Source organism: Thamnophis elegans, chromosome 3 (assembly GCF_009769535.1).
Source record: "Thamnophis elegans isolate rThaEle1 chromosome 3, rThaEle1.pri, whole genome shotgun sequence".
NCBI classification, from domain to species: Eukaryota; Metazoa; Chordata; class Lepidosauria; order Squamata; family Colubridae; genus Thamnophis; species Thamnophis elegans.
In genome coordinates, this window is record NC_045543.1 from 30902360 (window position 1) to 30925555 (window position 23196).

At 37.9% G+C, this 23196-nt stretch overlaps 1 protein-coding gene across 3 annotated transcripts in view; it reads right to left on the reverse strand.

Annotated features, from left to right (window-relative positions):
* Positions 1 to 23196, reverse strand: part of SUPT3H (SPT3 homolog, SAGA and STAGA complex component) — a 242300-nt gene that overhangs the window by 29678 nt on the left and 189426 nt on the right. For 2 of the 3 annotated variants that reach the window (XM_032213304.1, XM_032213305.1), the window contains 2 exons: positions 22988 to 23173; positions 20277 to 20387 (listed from right to left, as the gene is read on the reverse strand). In XM_032213304.1, the coding sequence (XP_032069195.1) occupies positions 20277 to 20387; positions 22988 to 23173 (297 nt within the window). Of the gene's footprint in view, positions 1 to 11321; positions 11467 to 20276; positions 20388 to 22987; positions 23174 to 23196 lie in introns of all 3 variants that reach the window. The other variant, XR_004254980.1, reaches the window with a different exon arrangement.

Here is a 23196-nt window from a genome sequence, read left to right on the forward strand (position 1 = left end):
TCCCACCTGTCGGCATATAGTTGAAGCCGACCCCCGATGGGAGGGATCCTGTGATGGTCACTTCCCCCTGCAGAACTGACGGGAGTTGTTGTTATTGTTACCCCCGTGAAATGGCTTCCGAAAGGAATGCTGTTGTTGTCTCTTGCGTGACCCAAAGGAATTCCTATCCTGAGTCCTGTCGCCCCCTTGGTTGTAATTCCTCTGGAAGAGGTGGATGCTTGAGCAGTGTCCTGGCCCCGAAATGCTCGTTTGCTAAAAGATTCCGAGCTTTTGCACTTGTTCTTTTTCAGAGTGGCTGGGAGAATTTTCCGTTTATCTTTTGTCTCAATGACAAAGTTATCCAAGGCCTCCCTGAACAACTGAGCGCTCTTGAAGGGAGCGGAAGCTAGCTTCCACTTCGCCTTCATATCCGCCTGCCAGTGGCGGAGCCAAAGGAGGCGTCTAGATGTGATGTTGGACACCAGGGCCCTGGAGGCAAACTTTGCAGCATTTAGAGGTGTCAGCGGAGTACTCCACAGCCGTAATGATCTTGCTGAGATCCTGGTGCCAGAGAGAGCCCCGGGAAGGAGGTTTGGCCCTAAGCTGTCTCAACCAGAGTAAGGATGCTCTGGTGAAAAAGGAAGCCGAGGTGGATGCCCTGATGGCCCAGGTGGCCGCCTGGTGTGTCTTATGGCACGCCTTCTCTGATCTCTTGTCTTCAGCTTTTAGGCATTCCAGGAGGTCGGCCGGCAGGTTTGAATTAGAGGTCAAAGAGATCACCGGGGCATCCACCCCAGGAAGCTTTAAGATGTCCTCCATCATACTTCCCACAGTGTAAAGAGATTTATCCCCACCGCTGGGATTGGATAAGGTACCAGGCTGAACCCACTGTCTTTGGACAACGTCCATGAATAGATCTGGGACAATGAGCTCCTAAGTGGGAGCCGTTTCCTTAAACAGCCCTTCCTTGGGGTCTTTTGACGAAGAAGGTGGTAGGTTAGGTTTGGGGGTAAACCCAGTTTGGTTGCTGCCTTAGCCTTGTGAAGTATTGACTTAAACAAGGACGGCTTAAAGAGAGCTGTAGAGGCAGGCTTGTCTGGGGGAAGATCATCATCATCAGACAGTTCAAACCCCTCAGCCTCATCCTCACTCCCTGAAGAGTCCTCCGTGGCTACGGATGAGCCCAGAGAGGATGGGGCCTGTGTGGCAGTGGCTGCAGGCACCTGTTTGGCCTTGGAGAAGCCTGACTTGTGGGATTCCTTTTGCCTAATGCCTTCCGCTATACCTTGAGATATGGCTAAGGAAATTAGCTCTCATTTCAGCGGATAAGGATACGCCCTTATCCTCCTTTGGGTGATGTCTGCTGGTAGACCGACATTCCATATGTCTGCCTGAGGTGGCCCCTTCCTCTGCAGAGAGCATGCCCTGGAATGGCTCCATTTCCTCCCTGGGTGAATCTGGGTATCCCCAAGAGGCATCCGGAGATGGATCCCTCGAATTCCCCTCCTCCATAGACTGGGGTGCACTGTCCCAAATGGAGGGGGAGTGTCCCCTTTCACCGCAATCAGATGGGGACTCAGGGGGAAGTTCTCCTTGCTCAGGAGGAGAACGAGGGCTGTGGACATGCGGGGCCTTCCCTTCCTCAGGTCTATGCTGACGGTGACCCCCTCTGGCCTTGTCAACGGTCCCTGAGGGCCCCGGGGAGGTCTTTCTGGTGGTGCCCCTGCTCCCTTTCCCCCCCTTGGGTGGAAGGTCTAGCCTGCTGCATTTGCTGGAGGGCCCTGCCTGCACCTCCTGTGCCTCCAGACTGTCGTCAGCCATGCTGCCCTGAATCTCTGATGATAGGCAGACTTCTGGTTTTGGCTGTGCTCGCAGGAAGCGGACACCAGGTGCTAGCCAGCTGGCTCAAGCGCGCCCGCAGATCTCTAGGGAAGGAGAGGGCCGCCAAGTGGACAGAACCTTTCCCCCAACCGCTCTTGGGTTCCCGAGTATTAATAGGCAGGAGGGCAGGACTAGCCGGTACCCCAGACTAGGCCCCGCGGCTCCTGGCAACTGAGAAGCAAGATATGTGACTTCCTCTCTCTCACAAGCTCCGATGCTCCATGCTCGGCTCCTTCGCAAGTCAGAATGGAAAGAAAATGGCAGCCGCTGGGCGCCCAGCCTCTGCCCGCCAAATATGTCGGTCAATGAAAGAGTGACATGGCTCAGAGAGTGCATGGTGTATGAAGATGGGATTCAGATAGCAGGTCCAGGACAAACCTTTGCAAATTTGTTAGACTATACAACCATACAACAAAATTGTACCCAATAACATACATAATGCACATTTTTATTTGAAACTTTTATATATACCTTCCTGTTAAATAAACCAATCATATTACCTGCAAGCAATTTACTTATAAGCCCAAGTGCACTGATTGTAGTTATGAAAAGGTTCTTAAAAAGGATTTTTTTTAAAAGTCGGAAAGACATGAGTAGCTGCTATAGCAAGAAGGTTAAATAGGGTAGGCCACTACAAGCAGGTTTTTGTGGGTTTTAACTCACATGTGATGACACAGAGCTAATGGGGAAAAACCTGGATTAGAGTTGAAAATGATTTTCATTTGCTAACGCTTTAACTTTTTTGAGAAATTTGCCAAGCTTAATTTGGATGTGGCATTTCAAAGTTTGCACAGTTCTAACTTTAACCTGTTGCCATCTTAAAGAGTGTCCTGAGTAACATTCCATGCTCATTTAGCATAACTAACAGTTTGTTCCAAATACAGCCCAAAAAACATAACAAACCAAGTTTAAAATTGTCTGCCTAAAAAGAGTGAAGGTGACCTGAGAGGAAAAAAAATATATCCATGTCATAAATACCTGAGAGGAATAATATTTAATATTACATAAAAATAATTCTTGCAAGATGAAATCAGACTGTCTTTTTTTTCAGAATAGCAATGATAGTTTTTCTCTGTAGTTCTTCCCATTCCATAGTTCCCTAACATCTTCTCTAGAAATGTTCAAGTGGAACTCTCAAGCAACTCCAAGAATGACATGATTCAGCATCATCAACTGAAATGTGCGAAAATTATTTTCAGTAGAACTATCAGACTGTTACAGGGGTGGGTTTCAGCTGGTACGCACCGGTACGTCCGTACCCGTTTGTGAAATTTAGCGTGTCTTCCCATACCCATTCTTCCAGAGGCCCCGTACCGGAATGCTCCCTCCCCTGGCATGCCCCCTTGCTTGCTCCCCCTGTGCACCTAGTTGCCGCTTGCTCGCTCTGCCTGTCCGCACCAGGATTGCCCCGCCCACCCACTTCCTTTGCCGGAGTGGAGGATTGGGAGAAGCTCACGTGGCGCGCGCTCCTCCTCTTGGGCTTTTCCAACAGCCGAACTCCCATCCTATTCCTTCTTTGGCTATCTGAAATGGTATAGGGTTTCCTGCTTGAACAGAGGGTTGGACTAGAACCATGATGGTGAACCTACGGCACGTGTGCCACAGGTGACACACAGAGCCCTCTCTGTGGACACACGAGCTGTTGCCCCAGCTCAGCTCCACTGCGCATGCGCTTCCCACCAGTCAGCTGGTCTTTGGGTCTCTGCTGTGCATGCATGTGGGGCATGTGGGAGATCCGTGTGTATGTGTGTGGGGTTTGGCACATGTGGGGGGTCATGCATGCATGCGGGCACATGGGGGTCACATGCGCATGGAGTTGCACATGAGAGTCATCCATGTATGCACGGGGCAGGGCAGTCACACACGCATTGCATTATTGGTAGTGTGTGCACTTTCGGCATCGGCGAGAAAGAGTCACTGGACTAGAAGATCTCCAAGGTCCCTTTTCTATTCTATTCTATTCTGAAAAGAAAAGAAAAAAAAGTGTTTGAAAGTTGTAGGTGTTGAAAGGTACCCAAATATCTATAGTTATGAAAACCTTTGAAAGTCTAGTGATGTCCCACTTGAAAACCATCACGGATCCGCTGTTATACCCCCTGCAATTTGCATACCGAGCAAATAGATCAACAGATGATGCTGTTAATATGGCTATGCATTACATTCTACAACATCTTGAGCCTCCAAAGACCTATGCAAGGGTCCTCTTTATAGACTTTAGTTCAGCATTCAATACCATCATACTGGATATTATTCTAACTAAACTAAATCAGCTAGTGGTGCCTGTACACACTTGTAAATGGATCACAAGCTTCCTAACAGACAGGAAACAGCAGGTGAAGCTGGGCAAAATCACATCAGATACCTGTACAATTAGCACAGGAGCCCCCAGAGCTGTGTGCTCTCTCCACTTCTCTCCTCTTTCTATACCAATGACTGCATCTCAAATGATCCATCTGTTCAACTACTGACGTTTGCAGATGATACAAGTCAGTCTCAATTGAGACAACAATGAAACCGTATACAGATGGGAGGTTGACAACTAGCCTCGTGGTGTGACTGGAGCAATCTGGAACTAAACACACTCAAAACCATAGAAATGGTGGTAGACTTTAAGAGAAACCCTTCCATACTACCACCTCTTACAATATTAGAGACCTTCAAATTTCTAGGTGCTATCATATCTCAAGACCTAAAATGGACACCTAATATCAATAACATCATAAAAACAGCACAACAAAGAATGTTCTTTCTGCACCAACTCAGGAAGCTCAAACTGCCCAAGGACCTGCTGATACAATTTATACAGAGGAATTATTGAGTCTGTCATCTGTACCTCTATAACTGTCTGGTTTGGTTCTGCAACCCATCAAGACAGATACAGACTTCAGAGGATAATTAGAACTGCAGAAAAAACAATTATTATCAACCTGCCTTCCATTGAGGACCTGTACACAGAGTACAGTACAATAGGGTATAATGCAATAGGGCTGTGAAAATATTTACAGACCGATGCTATAGAGCACTGCACACCAAGACAACTAGACACAAGAACACTTTTTCCCCTGAACGCCATCACTCTGCTAAATAAATAATTCCCTCACCACTGTCAAACTATTCACTAAGGCTGCGTTACTATTACTATTAGGCTTCTCACTGTTCCTATCACTCATCTCCTCCCACTTATGACTGCAGGTCTATAACTTTGTTGCTTGTATACTTATGATTTATATTTATATTGATCATTTCTTGATTGCTTATTAGTAACTGTGACTATCACTAAGTGTTGTACCTTATGATTTTTGATGAATGTATCTTGTCTGTTATGTACACTGAAAGCATATGCACCAAAGACAAATTCCTTGTGTGTCCAATCACACTTGGCCAATAAAGAATTCTATTCTATTCTATTCTATTCTATTCTATTCTATTCTATTCTATTCTATTCTATTCTATTCCATTCCATTCCATTCCATTTTACCTCCTTTGCTGGATTTTGAATGCGATAATGGATAGTAAAAAAAGATTTCTAACAAATTAAAAGACATCAGTTTCAAATTCAAGATATGTTTTTAGAAATAATTAAGCTTTATGGCAACATTTTACATAGCTCTCAAAATAATAAAAAAGAAATATTAGAAGTGATGGATATTTAGCTTTGTATAAGAAAGGTTCTAGAGAATACAAATTCCAGTCTCTTGAATTTTAAAAGTAATTAAATAATTCTACTAAAGACCTTGAACATAGAGAAAATAAAACTGTTTACCATTTCTCTCTTGGTGTGGATTTTGCTAGGAACATTTTATCACAGAACTTATTTTAAGAAACAGGGAGTATGCATAAGATATCTCATCATACGATAAAAGAAAAACAACAACAAAAAATATCATCAGCATTGCAGCATCCATGAATTTCTTTCAAGGGAAAAACACTTCATAGTTTTTCAAAACACTTCTGCAATATCATTTTGGGACTGATAAACAAACTCATGATTTTGAAAGTGAAATTGTTTGGTTTCTTTATCGTACAAATTGGACCTGGATTGTTAAGCTATTTGTACCATTGTTTTCTTGCTTCAAGGTTGTTGTTGTTTTTTGTAATAGTGGTGTGATGAATGCACATGATATTCTAGAAGAAACAGTACAGTCTGTGCAGAAAAATCAAGTTAGTCAACTGCAAAAAGCACATCCCAGAGTGCATGTGAGTTTTAGTTCAATATCCATTAAAAATAGAACACTTTGAGACATAGGTGCACTGCTGAACCTGGATATTTAAAAATTAGTTTAAGGGCAACCAAAATATAACTTGTAACTATGACACTTAACTACTCCCAACAGAGATTAGGAAATTGCCTACTCTAAAGATTTCCCCCAGAAATTAAGCTGATTTATCCTTATCAGTAGGTCTAATTAATCTATTTTTACTATGTTGATATTATCATTTTATACTTTCCCCTATATTTTATTGTATTTATTTCAGTGGTTTTGTGAACCACTTTAACCATGTTAAAAAATTAAAAAGCTCATTTAAATATTAACTATGTTTTAGCTGAAACTACTTTTGTAACTACCAGTAAATATTTAAATACTTTCAGTTCTACTATTTTAAAACTGTAATTTAAAGGTGTTTTTGATGTTGTTAAATAGGTCATATAAAACAGAATACTGGAACTATTACAAACTTTAGAACAGTTGATATTGAAAGAAAAAATATTTTTTAAAACCACAGAAACATCTATTGTAGGAACTTTGCCTGTAAATTTCCTTTCAAAGCTAAAATGGGGTATAAATTGCTGTTAATGGCAAATTCCATGCAAGCTTTCCCTCTCCTCTAACTCTCTGCTCAAGAAAGCAGAACTGATGGGAGATTCAGAGTGCAGTCAATCTTTTCAGAAAGCTCTACAATGAACTAAAGGAATCAGCAATGATAATTGAAACTAGTTACATGTGTACCTAGTTTATTTTCCATTTACCAATGTAGTCTGATAGTAAATTATTGATTATTTTAATAAATAATTATTTATAATAAATACCTTTTGGTGCATGTTTGTCTTAAGCAATATGAATTGGAATACATAATGTACAGTATGTTCCAAATGAAAGAATGCTTTTAATGATAGACACAGAACTTTGACTGATAAAAAGCAAGGCAGTATAGTGATACCTTAGCACTATTGTGCTTTGAAAACACATTTATGCTCAGTTCTCATCAGCCCAACTAACTTTTATAAGGGGGAAGGTGCTTTTCTTTTTCTGATAATAAGGTCATCAAATTGTAGAGTTGGGAGGGATTACATGGATCATCTATCCCATTGCTCTGAAATGTGCAGAAAAACTATTAAGCCACCCCTAAGCTATGGTTTAACCCACTTTAATCCTCCCCTCCCCCGGGATGGACTACAGAGTTGTTTGTAAAGGGGTCGCTACAACAAATCATCATTATCATCAAACCTAACAACTTTCACAGGTAGACTGTTCCACTGTTATACAAAACTTACAGTCACAAAGTTTCTCTGTATTTAAATTAATTCTAGGAAGCTGCAATTTATACTTTGCATCACTGGTCCTAGTTTTCATGGCCATGGAAAATTTCCTTCCTTCCTTCCTTCCTTCCTTCCTTCCTTCCTTCCTTCCTTCCTTCCTTCCTTCCTTCCTTCCTTCCTTCCTTCCTTCCTTCCTTCCTTCCTTCCCCTCCCTCCCTCACTGCATTCACCTCCAGAGTAGCTCTCGGGACTGCAAAATTTTCTCCCTTCCCCTGAAAGCTCTTAGAGATGTCACATTCTTTTTTTTCTCCCTCCCTCTCTCTTCTTTCTTCTTTCTGTGTCTCTCCCTCCCTCTCTTCTTTCTCTCTTCTTTCTTCTTTCACTGTCTCTCTCTGTGTCTCTCCCTCCCTCTCTCTCATCTTTCTGTCTCCCTTCCTCTCTTCTCTTTCTCCCCCCTCCCTCCCTTCTTTCTTTCTCTGTCTCTCTCTGTCCCTCTCTTCTTTCTTCTCTCTCTCTCTCTCTCTCTCTCTCTCTCTCTCTGAGGGATATCACATTCTAATAACCCAGTTGGCTGACACATGAATGAGGCTGCTGTAGCCAGGAATTCTGCTGTCTCCTATATAAAAAGAGCCAACTTTATGATGGAAATTGGCTAAGGAGCTTCATAGCTGGGGTGGTATGGTGATATATGCTTCCATCTACATCTTCCAGCAAATGTTGAATCTTCTTTAAATGAGTTTCTGTTCACATGTGGCACTCAGCTGGGCAACAACTTTTTGTCTCCCTATCTCCCTAATTGTCCCTATCATGAGCTTCTTTGATACTGTCCTAAGAGCACTGCATATGTGAAATAGATTCACACTTATCACAAATAATAAGCAAACAATAGGAACTTTAGTAAAACATTTATACTTGGCAATACTTATTTTAATGTGTGAAAGAAATGTGCAGACTTCAAATTCCCAGAAATTTTCAATTGGTACAGTGAGGGGGGGGGGAAGTAGAAAAGATCTATACTACAGACAAAAAAAAGGGTAATAAAGAATAGAATACCATTTTTTTGTGAGAATAATTAAATTCCAACCAATTCAAAATGTAGATGTTGCAATGGCACAGCAATAATGTTGCCTGTACAATTAAATTTTCAGGCAAATGGAAACTGTAAAGGTAACAAGCGTTGTGTATTTTAATGAATTTGAAAAAAAGAAAGGATCTATTAAAAAAAGAACCATGAAGCTAGAGCAGGGATTAGACTGAGCATTGGTTTGGCAAGAGGTTTGAAAAACTATATATTAGTACTGTAGCTAAAAACAGAACTTCCCTCTTCCTCTTCTCTCCCCCCCCTTCAAAACTTTCCTAATAGATGGCAGCTGATAAAAGCATAAAAGACTCAATATCCTCCAGCCATAATTCTGCAACTGAAGAATCTAATAAAAACCATAATCAGTAATTAATAGGCCCTTTAAGCCAGATAGAGAGCTATACACATCCTTTCTCCTAGAGAATGTATGAGAGGCTATTTCCATTCCTTCTCCAATAGCTCTCCCTTTCTCTAGTATGGTAAGTACGGGAGACAGCATGGGGGGGGGGGGGACATGTTATTTCATCCTCTTCTTCTATCCACTCAGCACGCAAATCTGAATTCCATATACTGAAAGCTCTTGATGAAAAGACAAATTTTTAAAAAGCTAGATTTTTCAAAATTCTGATTTCATGGTCAATTTGCCACTTTGGCAACTTAAAGCTTCTTTGTGCATTGGTGCATTTATAAAGCTTGTATCAAACCTTTTCCTACATTTCACTACTTTGATGCATTCCTGCTCAGGTGCCAAAATACACTGACTGAGTCAACAGTAGTAGCAGCAGCAGTGGCAGAAGCGGTCATAAGAATGGCAGCAAGTCAGAATTATTTGAGAGGATGGAGATGAATGTTTGAAATCCCAAACAACTGTCAATTTGAGGATGCAGTCCAATAACTTTTAAAAAAAGAAGAGAAAATGTAACTTTATAAAGCTACAGCAACTGCAGTTGAAACAGTAAAAACTCATGCATATGTACTTTGTCTTGTTATTATGACAAAGTTAAACAACAAGACTGTTTTTCAGTCTGGAGTTATAGCTAAAATGAAATTATAAATGATGATTTTATAAATAAATTATTAAAAATGAAGTTATAAATAAAATAAAATTCAATGCAGAGAAAAGTAAAGTCCCACATTTAGGTAAGAAAAACCAAAAGTACAAAGATAAACTGGGTGAAACCAGGCTTAATAGTGAGAGGGAACTTGGAATCTTAGTGGACAACCAGCTAAATATGAGCCAGCAGTGTGCAGCCGCCACCAAAAAAGCCAATGCAATCCTAAATTGTATTAACAGAGGTATACAATCAAGATCAAGTGAGGTGCTAATACCACTCTATAAAGCCCTAGTAAGACCACAACTAGAGTTCTGCAACCAGTTTTGGTTATCACACTATAAAAAAAATGTTGAGACTCTAGAAAAAGTGCAGAGGAGAGCAACCAGGATGATTAGGGGACTGGAGACTAAAACATGAAGAACGGTTACAGGAACTGGGCACGGCTAGTCTAGTGAAGAGAAGGACCAGGGGAGACATAATAGCAGTGTCCCAATATTTGAGGGGCTGTCACAAAGAGGAGGGGGTCAAGCTATTTTCCACAACACCTGAAGGCCAGACAAGGAATAATGGATGGAAAATGACCAAGGAGTAATTCAACCTAAAAATAAGGAGGAACTTTCTGGCAGTGAAAACTATCAACCCATGAAACAGCTTGCTCTCGGAAGTTGTGGGAGCTTCATCACTTGAGACTTTCAAGAAGACACTGGACTGCCATTTGCAGAAATAGTGTAGGGTCTCCTGCTTGAGTGGGGGGTTGGACTAGATGACCTATAAGGTCCCTTCCAACTCTGTCAATCTGTTAACATCTGTTAACTCTGGTACGGTAGTTTATTTCAATGCAAACTTTTATCTTTTTAGCTACAATATACTACTTCTGCAGCATAAAATGGTTGACACCCAATTCTTTTAAAATAAAAGAATATAATAATATTTAATAAATTAGTCTAATTTAAAGATCATAACAACCCTATTTAATATTCATCAAAAAATCATTCCGGTATTTTAACTCTGGATCCTAAATTTCTCACAAATTACCTAGATCCCTTTAACAATATATTCAGGGTTTTTTTTGTAAAATGAACTCTAGGTTTAAATTGCTTCAAAATATCTTCTAATGCAATGTAATCTTTAAATTTCAGTAGCAAAATGTAGTATACCCAAATTAAGAAGTAATTTTTGTTTAATTGAATAATATCCTGCAATTTAAGACAATTAAAATTCCTCGTGTAGTGTATCAGTTTTTAGAAATCATCATTATAAATTGGGTGTAGAATACCAATACATTTCTGCTCAAGAAAGTTACAAATCATTCACAACTTTCAAATAAAAATTATTATTCCAAAATGTCAACTTTTCATGCATTCTTAACCAAATTTAAGTTTCAGGTTTGGTTATGCGATGACTCACTTAGCGACCAAAATAATAACTGTGTTTATCAACCAAACACTATCTGTAATATTATTTCTGTTCTCTCTCTTTTTGCTTTGGAAATAATGACTAACAAATATAGCTTCTTTTAAATAATTTTAATAGCAGAATATGTTTAAATATTTTTAAAAAAATATATGTATGATGTAATGCATTTCAGAAATGGGTTGTGAAAATAACCCCAGAGAAAAATGCATAGCTAGGACAATAATCAGACAAGAGTTATCTCAACCCATAGAAGAAATGGATGTAGAGCATGTGTCTCAGGAGGGACTTGTCCTTGTTCTCTAGAATATGAGGGAAGGAAATTTTTGTTACTGTAACTTACAATAAAGGCAATGTCAGTAAACATAATTTTGGTTTCTTGGGTAAATTACCATGAAGAGATGACAATTTCATCCAAACACACAAAGCTCACCTGTCTCAAATGTTCCAGGACAACTGTATTTTCAGATGTTCTGTTCCTCACTAAAACTCAAGAAGCTTTCTATCACTCCTAATGCTGGAAATGAGCTGTTCACACCCAATTAATGGTAAAGTCAATGTAAGTAGATCAAGACTTCCTAAAAAATATTTAATGGACACAATTTCATACATGAATAGTTTAACACATAAGTAAACAATTGATAAATAATGAAATATTTTCCAAATTAACCTAATTTAAAAATTATTTTATTATTATATAACATTAAATATTTAAAGTCTTGTAATTAAAAAAGGTTGCTTAATGTGTTATGCTTGTAATAAACAAATAATCATGTAAATATAACTTCATTGACAGATTGTTCTCAATCACTATCAATAAGTGTTTTCAGTTTTTTATATACAGTTTTATATAGAGCTTTTAACTTTCTTTTCCTTCAGGCCAATTGTTAATGGTTCCTCTAAGTTTCTTAGTTGCCTGACTGCTTGTCTTCTAAGAAATTGGCCATTTAACCTTTTAAAAGAACATTTAAAATGTTTCCTTTGTCTGATTGTTGAAGAAGTTAGAAGAACTTTTCAGTGGCAGCATAATTTAAATGATATTACTGTTGGGATAGGATAATGTTTTTTTAGATGATGATGATACTAATTTATAAACACTGCTTTGGTTTTTCCTGTTTGCTTATGTATAAATGAATACATGAGCAAAATGAAAATATCTTCCTGCAAAATATCCACAAATGTTAGTTTGTATTAAATGTATGATATTGAAAGCTAATAAAGACATTATTATTAAAAAAATAAACAGGAATAAACTCATCTCTAGTAATATGCCTGAACTTGATGTTGTAACGTAGATCTGAGAATCTGCATTCTCTAGGTGGTTTTTTGGCACAGGACAGGATAGCAAAAAGAAAGCATCAATATTTACTGAGCTCCTTCCTCATTATAAATAATACAGTTTTCATATGAGACTTGGGGCAGACTACTGCTTATTTCTCTCCCTTCTACTTTCTAGGAATATCGAGTATAATGTGGAGGGGTTTTTTTTAACTCTTAGATTTTCATAGAAATAAGCATGCTTAAAACAGCCTGAGGTAGTAGGAGCTTATTCATCTCAAAAGGCCATTTCTAGTCGAAGGGCTGAGCTTGTGACTCTGGAGAGAACAGACCCTGTAGTATCAGCACTATACAAAGCTGCTTCTGGGGTTCCCACTTTGCCTGTACAGGCATATAAACAACACTGGGGCATACAAGAGTCAGTTTGGTTAAAAAGGCAACTCAGTTAAATACTGGTGGTATTTTGGGGAGCTTATAAGTGTACCTTGGGCAATGATCAGAAGCAGCCATCACATAATAGTTATCTAGGTAGAATCAATACACATGCTCTTCCATAAGGAACATAGTTCATAGAAAGGTACATTTCTTAGTTCTATTTCTATTTGACCAGCTAACTAAGGTCCAGGTAACTTAACTAACAACAACAGGAGCAAAAAAAAAAAAATCATTTTTCTGCCTTGGCCAGATGAAATGATAAACTGAAAAGCAGAAGAAAATAACAGAAAATCAACAATAAAGACCAACTAAAACATTCCCAAAGAAAAACAGAGAACGTTACTAATAGGGCTGCAACTGTAGCAAACGAAAAATAGCTCAATGAAAGACTGAAGTTATGATCCTTGGGACTGGGGACTGCCAAAAGTCACAGGATAACATTTTCTGGAACAACGCTCTATACATGCACAAACCTCCATATTTAGTGCACAGAAACGTTAATTTTATTGTATCAGAATATTTTTAAGCTATAAACTCTTTGTCAATCTTTTGAAAGCGACTCAATCGACTATTAAAAATATTGAACTTTTAAAATTATTGTCAAAGCAATAAAAGCTTCCATATTGATGTACAGATCTGCATCCCTGGGTAATTCATCAAAATGCTTAGTTGTTTTAGAATGATTTTATTGCTTTTATTCAAAAACCATCGTTATTGTGTGCATAATGTATATAATTAAATCTATTTTCAAATTATTCCCCAGTTGAGTATTAAACTCAACTGCACTCTGCAAACATTACTTTCAATAATGCTTGTTTTAAAATATGAGGAGCTTCTAAAACTTATTTTAGAAGTCTTGAATTCCTTTCAAAAAGAGGGTTTTTTACCAGTAAATTTCAAAGGAGTATCTTAAGCTATTTTTCAACTGGTCATTTTTGACATACTTTTGTATTCAATGATGCATTTGAAAGAGGAAACAAGCAGAGAAGTTGATTTTTCTCATCCCATAAGCTCCCGTGTAAGTGGTTCAGCACTGACTTAGTGAGGACCAACAGTAGGAATGTGTCTTTATCCACAGGCAGCAAAAAATGTACCATCTCATCTTGGAGTAATTTATCCAATAAGATGATTTAGGGGACAGTTCAATGGCACCAGTTTTGGAAGGCCAAAGCAGAGGGAAGGAATATAAATCAAAGGTGACTGGCAGGTAAAGGATATATGCAGCAATCAGCCAAACCATGTGCACCCTGGCACAAATTCAACAAGATCATTTATAAAAATTTTAAGTCAGGAATACACAAAAGGGGGTCTGGTGCTAACTAAATCCACAGATAGATTACACTCCACTGAAATAAACACTTCCAGATGCTGGTGTACAAAAACCTTTCACAGAAAGAAATGTTTTCTTTCATAAATTTGAAGGGAGGAACCTCGGGTGAAGGGAGAGGAAAACAAGGGCTCCATACTGAGACCTGGTTTCCTACCGCTTTTACGGAACTAGTCATTTTTTTTCCAAAATATAAAATGTGACACACAAGAAAACAATATGCTGAAATTCAGCCCTGACTAAATAAACTTCAATACAGCCATGTTTGAGTAGCAAAAATAATATCTTTGGGTCTTTTATAAAGCACTTAATTTTGATGCAGCTCAACTGACAACACATGCTGTATCTTACTGATGTTTGCCCTTAAGGACAATAGTGTTTCTTTAAGACTTTTACACACATACATCTCCCACATTCTATGTATGTGAAAAAATAATTATTATACAAATTATATAGACAGAAACAAGGTTTTGAGGAGACTAGATAAGTGTAAGTTGTTAAGAAAGACAGCCTAGCATATCAAAGTATGAAAAGAGCCTCAACATTTTTGTGCAGTTTAATATTAATACACCTTTAAATGAGGCAAAGACTATTACATTACACTGTGTTTTTTATTATATATATATATATTTGATAAAAATTATTCCTCTTCTATTTTATTACACTGGAGTAAAGGTGTATTATGACATAAGTACTTTTTAAAAAATGTATTTTAATCAATAATACTTTTCAGAGTTCATTTCCAATCATGACAGAAATTATGCTGAGATTTCTGAACCTCAGTTGCAGAATCTTCCCATAGTGTGGGAAGAAGAGAATCAACTCATATTGGAAAATAGGCTTTCAGTCTTTCAGGTGAGGGACAGGAAAAAAAATTTCTAACAGGGCCTGATGATCAGAGGAGCAATGGACAAGTTGCCTCTTTTATTTTGTGGGGAGCAAAGAAGGGATTTTGCAGTACAACTTTTTTTTAAGGAATTTTAAAAATGTGACACTCATTGACATGTTTCAGTATGGACTTTTACCATTATAACTTGTAGGAATCATCAAAATGAAACTTGGGGAAGGCTGAACAACTTTATTAGTTGCATAATCATATCCTTGCTATCAACAGCTGTTAATATAACAGCTAATATTAACAGGATAATTTATTTAAACCGAACAGTTCAAAAGAAATGTAAGTGTGTTCAGATAAAGGAAAAGCAAGAAGATGACCCTGGCACTTTTTTAGTCCCCTAGTAAGCATTTTGCATGCATTCTGTATACTTTCACATATACATTTTATGGCTATAAAATAAATGTTTTTTTGAGGCCCAGAAGCAATTGCAGTAGGAAATGGCATCCAGCCAGCAGAGAAAACTGCCAACCCCAAAAGCAAGCAAAGTCAACAGTTTGGGTGGGAGAAAACTATTTAAGAAAAAAAATAGCCAAAGCTAGAGTAAATGACAGTAGCTGGAGAGGATGAACTTCCAATGTTAACACACTAAAAGAGATAAAAGAAGGAAAACAATTTGTTTTTCGTATATTCCTCAATATTCGTGAGGCAGTCAGATTTTTTTTCAAAGTTAAAGTGGAAATATTTAATTTGGAAAATAATGTGGCATCAAGGGGGCATTAAAATATTTTTACCACAGCAATTTGCATTCTAAAATTAAATAGCAAAATTTGGAATACATCAAGAACAGTATCAAGGCATTTCTATTCATGGTTTTGCACTAATTACATTCTTATTCATTTCTATACTTTGCTCTATATTTATTTATATGCCTTGTTTATAATGTCTTATGAAAGCATAATATTTTTAAGAGAAGAAATACTAGGTATGTATTTTAAGGAGACATTCAAAGCAGTTACCATATCCAGACACTGAGATACAAATCAGTGAAACAGTTTTAAAACATTCTGTGACAATTCCGATTTTATACCAAGTAATAGCAATAGATTTTACTTCATTCGCTTTTTTGAGTTTTTTAAATGCATCTAGTTGGTTTTTGTATGTGGGACTAGATCAACTACTCCTGTATTAGGAGTAGGTACACTGAACTCAAACAACATATAACAGTGGAAACTAGAAAATTTTACAGTTTATGTTATCAAAATAATTAAACAATTGTTATTAGCAATTATAATGACTGCACAAGTAATATTACATATAAGTCATATTATTATATGCTATTACTGCAGTGCAATGTACATAATGAAATGTTACATTATCAAATCTATGCTAAAAAGGCATAGATAGCAACTCAACTCAACTCTGCTATATATAATTGTAAAATATGCATGAATATGTAGAAACCTCCAAAGAATGGCCTTAGATAAGCTAAACAAACATGATATATAATCTAATTATTTGTCTGGTTATTTTCCTTCTCTGTAGTACTTCCTTTGAGAAATCTAAAAATGTCATTTATAGGAAATTATAACTAGTATACAGATATTCTGTCGCCTACTAACTAAGAGATATTTGATATTGAGCTAATTAGAAATGCTGTTGGTGACAATATATTTTCTCCAAACTCTAGCCAATGAACGAATTCCCATAGATATACTTTGGCCTTTTTGAATTGTTTACCCAATTTAAACACCATTTTCAAGCAATTGGTTTCAGTACCAAATCAAAACTGGCTACATCTGTAACACACCCATATTGGCAGACAAATAGCTTTTTCAGCAATATTTTGTTTCAAATAATAATGGAAGTGAATTCTTGGAAAGACAGAATATTAAATTCAAAAGAATCAACAATATTTGGGGATTGTTATTTTTGAAAAACCCAACTACTCTTTTTTGGAACAATCTCCCCGTGAAGATCCGGACCCTTACCACCCTTCAGGCTTTCCACAAAGCTATTAAGACCTGGCTATTTTGGCAGGCCTGGGGCTGATGAGTTCCCAGCCTCACTCAAATTTGTTGTGACTGTTGTTTATCTTTTAACTTGTTTTTGTCTTGTTTGTTGTTTGTATTCCCCCCCTTATTTTGGTTTGTTAGCCGCCCTGAGTCCCTCGGGAATAGGGCGGCATACAAGTGAAATAAACATTTCCAAACAAACATTTATTGTGAAATTCATATAGCATTATACAGACAAGATGATAGTGATGTCCTTTAAATTGCTTGCACCTGCATATGGCAAACGTCTTTTGTGTGTCCTGACATACCACCTATAACGAGCTATTTTGCAACTTGAGATAAAGGCCAATTGAGTAAATAATCTGATGAGCATGATTAGTTCTGCTCAAAAATAGTTATCACAGGAACAACATAGTGAGGTTTATTATGCACAGCAGCCTTTAGTTTTCCTATTTTGTTTTACCTCTTGAATTGGACAGATCTGAAATTCAAACTAGGGCAAATGGTCAATAAAGAAAGTATTTGGCAAATGGAGAAACCTACATATTTCTTTTAAAATAATTTTCCTCGCATAGCGTCAAATTATTTCCAGTTGAGAATGCCAATTTATTTTTTTATTTTGTTAAAGACACCTGTTGACTTAATGCAATAACAGCTTCATAACCTCAAAGAAACTCATTGATTCTCATATTTTAATGTTTCAGCATAAAGCAATATTATGTTTTGACCTTTTATATTGTCAGCACAGGTAAATTAATCTTAAATTAGCAACATATATGGAAAAAAGAAGCAACTGTATCTACAAATGACATAGTTGTATACTATGTGAAGATACACTATAGAGCAGGGAAGTCAAACTCAAGGCCCGCAGGCCGGATGCATCATGTGCTGGCCACGTCCACCCCCGGTTTAGCAAAGGGGGGAAAAGTTCCAATATGTCACATGACGATGTTAGTTTGATACCCCTGCTATAGAGTGTCAGCAAAGGGAAGAAACATAGACACCTAATCTGTAATTATGTATGCACTGAAATGATGTTAATTGCATTACTTTTAATGATTTAATTTTGCTGTATTAGCTTCCTTGATTGGCAAACACAGTAAAATTTAAAAGCTAATTCTTCTGCATCAATTTTCCATTTGCATTATAGATAACAAATTATTAACTGCCAAAGCCCTAATACAGGCATGAAACACAAATCACAAACTCGGACAGAGGCAGTGGAAACACTAATCTCTTGACACTAGTTCAAATGTAAAAGAACCCAACATTTGGGGTAAATTCCCTATTGCAACACTATGATTATATTTTAAACAAATATCTCTGAATTCCTTGCCTAAATCTCCCTGCAGAGCCGGGCACCTCCGCTGCCCGCCACTGCCGCCTCCCCAGCATGGCTTTTTCTGCAACTTCCAAACCACGGAGGTAGGATGCCGAGTCTTCCCGCAGTTGCCGCTCTGGGAGTACGCTTTATGGTTGTGGGCTGACTGCTCTATTCCCAGAGTGGCAACTTCTAGAAGCCTCGGCATCCTACCTCCGTGGTTTGGAAGCCGCAGAAAAAGTCATGCTGGGGCGGTGGCAGCAGTGGTGGCGGGCAACAGCGGAGGTGCCCAGGCTCTGCAGGGAGAGTTAGGCAAGGGCATTGTGAGGCTGGGAGGTGCGTGAGCAGGGAGCGGAAAAGCAGCTCATGCAACCCATCTCTCCAGCCATGCAGAGCCCCATTCACTGACCTAGGAGCATTTCGTAGGCACGAAGCCACGGGAGCAGGAGGGCAACGAACAGGCGCTCACGTGGCTTGGCAATACCCTAGTTCAATGAATGAGGTGCTCACGTGGCTTGGCAATACCCTAGGTCAATGAATGGCGCTGTGCCCGGCTGGAAAGGGGGATTGCCAGGTGATGCTCATGAGTGTGGTCACCTCATGGCTGCTGTGTTATACTGCTGCAACAGTGCAACACAGCCATTCAACTCTGAGGATGTGCCCGGCTCTTCGGGAGCCCGCTCGCAAGAGAGCAGCAGCCCAGCAACCTCCCTCTCCAGCTGGGCACAGCGCCACTCACCAACCTAGTGGTATCCCAAAGGCACCAAGCAATGCAAGCCTTTGCTCACCTCCACCCCGTTCCCGCGGCTTGGCAGGATACCACTAGATTGGTGAGTAACGCTCTGCCTGGCCAGAGGGGGGAGGGGTTGTCCAGGGGGCTTATTTTCGGGGGAGGGCTTACATTTTTTTCCACCTGAAAAATGTGGCATTATTTTAAGGACATGTCATATTTTCAGGGAAACACGGTAGTTAGGTGCTGCTGCTACCTTCCTGCTGCTCATAAAAGAATTAAGATTATTTAATAATACCTTCTTCCTAAATAGCCACATTTATTATTTCCTAATAGGGTTGTATAGAGTATTTTAAAAACTGTGATTCACATTACTGTCAGTAAAGTATTTCTCCTCAATATGACTGAGAGCCAGTGTAGTATAGTGGTTATGATGTTGGACTAGTAGAGGTACCCATTTACCCCCCATTACCCCTTGGCCTTTGGGTCAGCCACTAGCCTAGCCTAGAGGCAAATATTTTTTCCTTAAATAGGAACTATTACATACCATTATTTGACATTTATTTATTATATTTATATCCCATCTTTCCTCCAGGAGCCGCAGATTGATTCACAAAGTAACACTGTTACAAGATATAAATGATGCTTTCATTTTCACTGTTTATTTATTTAATATTATATTCCTCTTTATTTTTTTTTTCTAAACAACTCAATGAGGTGACTATACTTAATACCCCTTCCTCCTCTTATTTTCCCCACAACAACCCTATGAATGGGTTGGGCTGAAAGAAAGTGACTAGCTAGCTTCAACTCATACAAGATGAGTAAAATTATAAAGATGAGTTAATAATAGTATCAGAATCGGAACAGATTGGTAAGAGACTGTAATACTGATAAACACCAGGGAAACATTTTTGGGGCATTCTTCTGACACCATTCTTAGAGCCTTATCCTTATTAAATGGAAATGCTTTGAATATTTAAAAAGAAATAGATAATTTTAAATACAATTTTATACTTATGTGGAACTAAGATACTTTTTCAATTACATCTGTAAAGATGCTTCTTCAAGTACATTACAATCCTGTAAATGGTTTATGAAGTCTAAGTCATTAAGAACCTTTAAATGTATGACAAGGAATAAATCTTTGTTAGACAATTGATCAATCCACTAATTTTAGAATATTTAAACTGTTTAAAGTTGACACTAGGAGTACTCCAAATAAAAATATTTCATCATTAAAATTATTTAAAACAAAATTATCTTCCTTTGCCCTACAAAAGAAAAATATTGTTTCATTCCCCCAAAGAATTATTCCATTTTTAAAGAAAACTAGAGTTGCCACAAATTGCACTCAACAATTCCAAGGCTTCTTCATTTGACCACTTGAAAATCAAACTTCTCTAAGATTATAAATATAGCTTCTTAAATCTTTGTTATTACATACTGTGTAAGGGGAAAGGGGTCCAATCTTGTGGCCGTAGCGTCGAATGGCCTCTCTGATGTGGGCAGGCTGGATGGCATCACTTTGGGCTTCTGCACCACAAGCTGCAGTACTCTGCAGCAACAATATCAACAACAATATAGCTCATTCATTGTTATTAAGTCGAAAACACATAACAAGCACACACTGTGAATTAATTAAGAAAATTGACCTTTCTAGAATTTGTTTATTTCATTTGAAGAGACAATCATTGTCACACCATTCACATTAAAATAAAACTAAACTTCCATAAACAGAGCAAAAAGGAAATGTATCCTAGAATATAAAGTTTACTTATAGATGAAGAACAGGAAGAAAAATAGCATTTTCCTTTGCGAAGGGGCTATTTTGGAAGCAAGCAACATTGAAGCCATAATTCCATAGGGAACTTAAGAGGAACCTTTGTGCATCAACTGGGGCTTAGGATGGGATTCACTAGATTGACCACTTCTGATACTAAAAGCCAGTTTTTTTTCTTTAGGACAAGAAAGTAGAAACATTCATTGTTTGGTATGATTAACTCTAGCAAAATTCTTCTGGTTTCCCTAAAAGCTAGTCTTTTATTTCTCCTATATGCAATTTTGTGAAAAGTGTACTTGTGAAGCTTTCTTAGTAATTCAAGTGATACCAGTGTTTAGATTTGCCACTTTATACTCATATTATGTGATTCAGTGTGTAAAGTGGATTTGTAATACTTTCAATGATTACTAAAATGCCCAATGTGTGATGAGAAAATCTATCTTTTCTGATAGTGATAGGGATTCCTAGCTAAATGAGATCTTAAATGAGATCTCAATTTGTGCTTACAAATTCCTGTAGTGTCCCCACATAAATGTGTGCATGTGTGTATGTTTATGTTTGCATCTATAATATCACATTATATACCTATGGTGCCAAGCTAACATACATTTATTCTGCTCAAAGACTACTAACATTTTCTAGAAGAAGCTTTGTTGAGCAATATTTATTATCAGACAGAGATTACTTATCTATGATTCTGGCATTTATACAGTACAGATAATCCTCAATTTACAACAGTTTGTTCATGACCATTCACACAGCAATGGAAAAAGTGACTTGTGACTGTTTTTCACATTTAAAAGGTCAAGCGATCAAAATTCACTTGGCAACTAACTTTTATTTATGATGGTTGCATGACTCCAGGGTCATGCATTCATCTTTTGTGACCTTCTGACAAGCAAAGTCAAATGGGAAGAGAGATTCACTTAAAAACTGTATTAGTAAGTTAACAACTGCAATGATTTACTTAGCAATTGTTGCAATAAAGGTTGTACAATGGGGAAAAATTAACTTAACTGTCTCGCCTAGCAACATAAACTCTGGGTTCAATTTTGATCTTAAGTCAAGGACCACCTGTATTTCATTTTCTACAAGATTTTTCTCAAGCTAGAAATTTTGATAAATCATTTCTAACAAACCAAAACTTATTTCATTTTTAAATCTTATTTATTTTATTCATCCCTTCATCTATTATTTTGTTATTATTTTAAATCTCAATTTAGACTAATTTTACATTTGAATGTAAAATGTCTAAACTGAGATTTAAAATAATAACAAGGTAATACATGAATGGATAAATTTGAATGACTAGAAGTTTTTTAATGGATTTGGAAAAAATATATTCTAGCGAAAATGAATCTTCATGGGAAAATTATTCCAAAACTGTAGCACAATAAGGAAATTGATCTCATCGGAGCACAGTCACAAGATCACCTAAAATGGCTCTCAGATCTCATATAAAGAAATCATAACTTCCAAAGCAACTTAGATTTCCATATGCATTCCGTTCCAATTTCCATTTGACAGCACAAAAGTGAAACGTGCCGGGGACTAATTGATTGATTCGTTTTTAATCAAATGCTTAAAAATGGTTAGCAACAGAAAGAAGGCAAACATTAAAAGATAAGCATGATAAGGAGGAAAAGGAGAATCATACATATTAAACATTCCACTGTGATTAGCTTCACATAATCCTACTCTATCTATGTTTTAGTTTGATAGTTTTTCTTTATTTGATTCTTATTCCACCTTTATATTCAGATTAGATTCCCAAGGCAACTTATATCTTAAAACAGTCACCCAGAAAGACAGAAATTATTACAGTTCAATGAAACAGGAATGTGTACCTTCCTGGATCCATGCTTCAGAGGGGAAACTGATGTCCTAGCTATACCGATCAGTGCCTCCGTAAAGAAGGCAGAAATTGAAGGCAGGGAGTACCTGATAAGCATGTCATCTTCAGAAGGAGCTTTCCGTTAGGTCTTATGATTCAGACTGAACCTTAACAGTTACTCTCAAGCATCATACTGAGTCTCTGATTAGATGGTCTGCAAACCTCTTCAATATTTATTAGATGTCACCAGTGGTGGGTTGCTCCTGGTTCAGCGGAACTGGTAGTAGCGGCAGCGGGAAGCTCTGCCCACCTGCCAGGATCCTTTTGCGCATACATAGAAGTGTCATGCATGTGCACGAGCGCACACTGGAGTGCGCCCAAACCAGTAGTGAAAAAATTGGCAGCCCACCACTGGATGACACCTGACACTTAAGCATACTGAAATACCTGCAGACTGTACAGATAAGCTATTCCGGAGAACAGGATACACATTTGGAGGAGCTGAAATATTTGATTGTCTCCATTGTTAATTTTAACTTACTTTCTTCTTCTTTCGCTGTTTGACTTTGGAGGAATCTTGTCCAGTACTGCCATTCCCCATAGTCCCAGACTGAATTTTCCCAAGGTACTGCGGGCCCATTGATGGCAGGGTTGGTGTTGGTGGTGGAGTATTATCTGGTGAGTCTGGATTGCTTTTCATACTTGCAGTCTGCCCTAAAATATGCATCTAAAAAAAGACAAAATTATTCC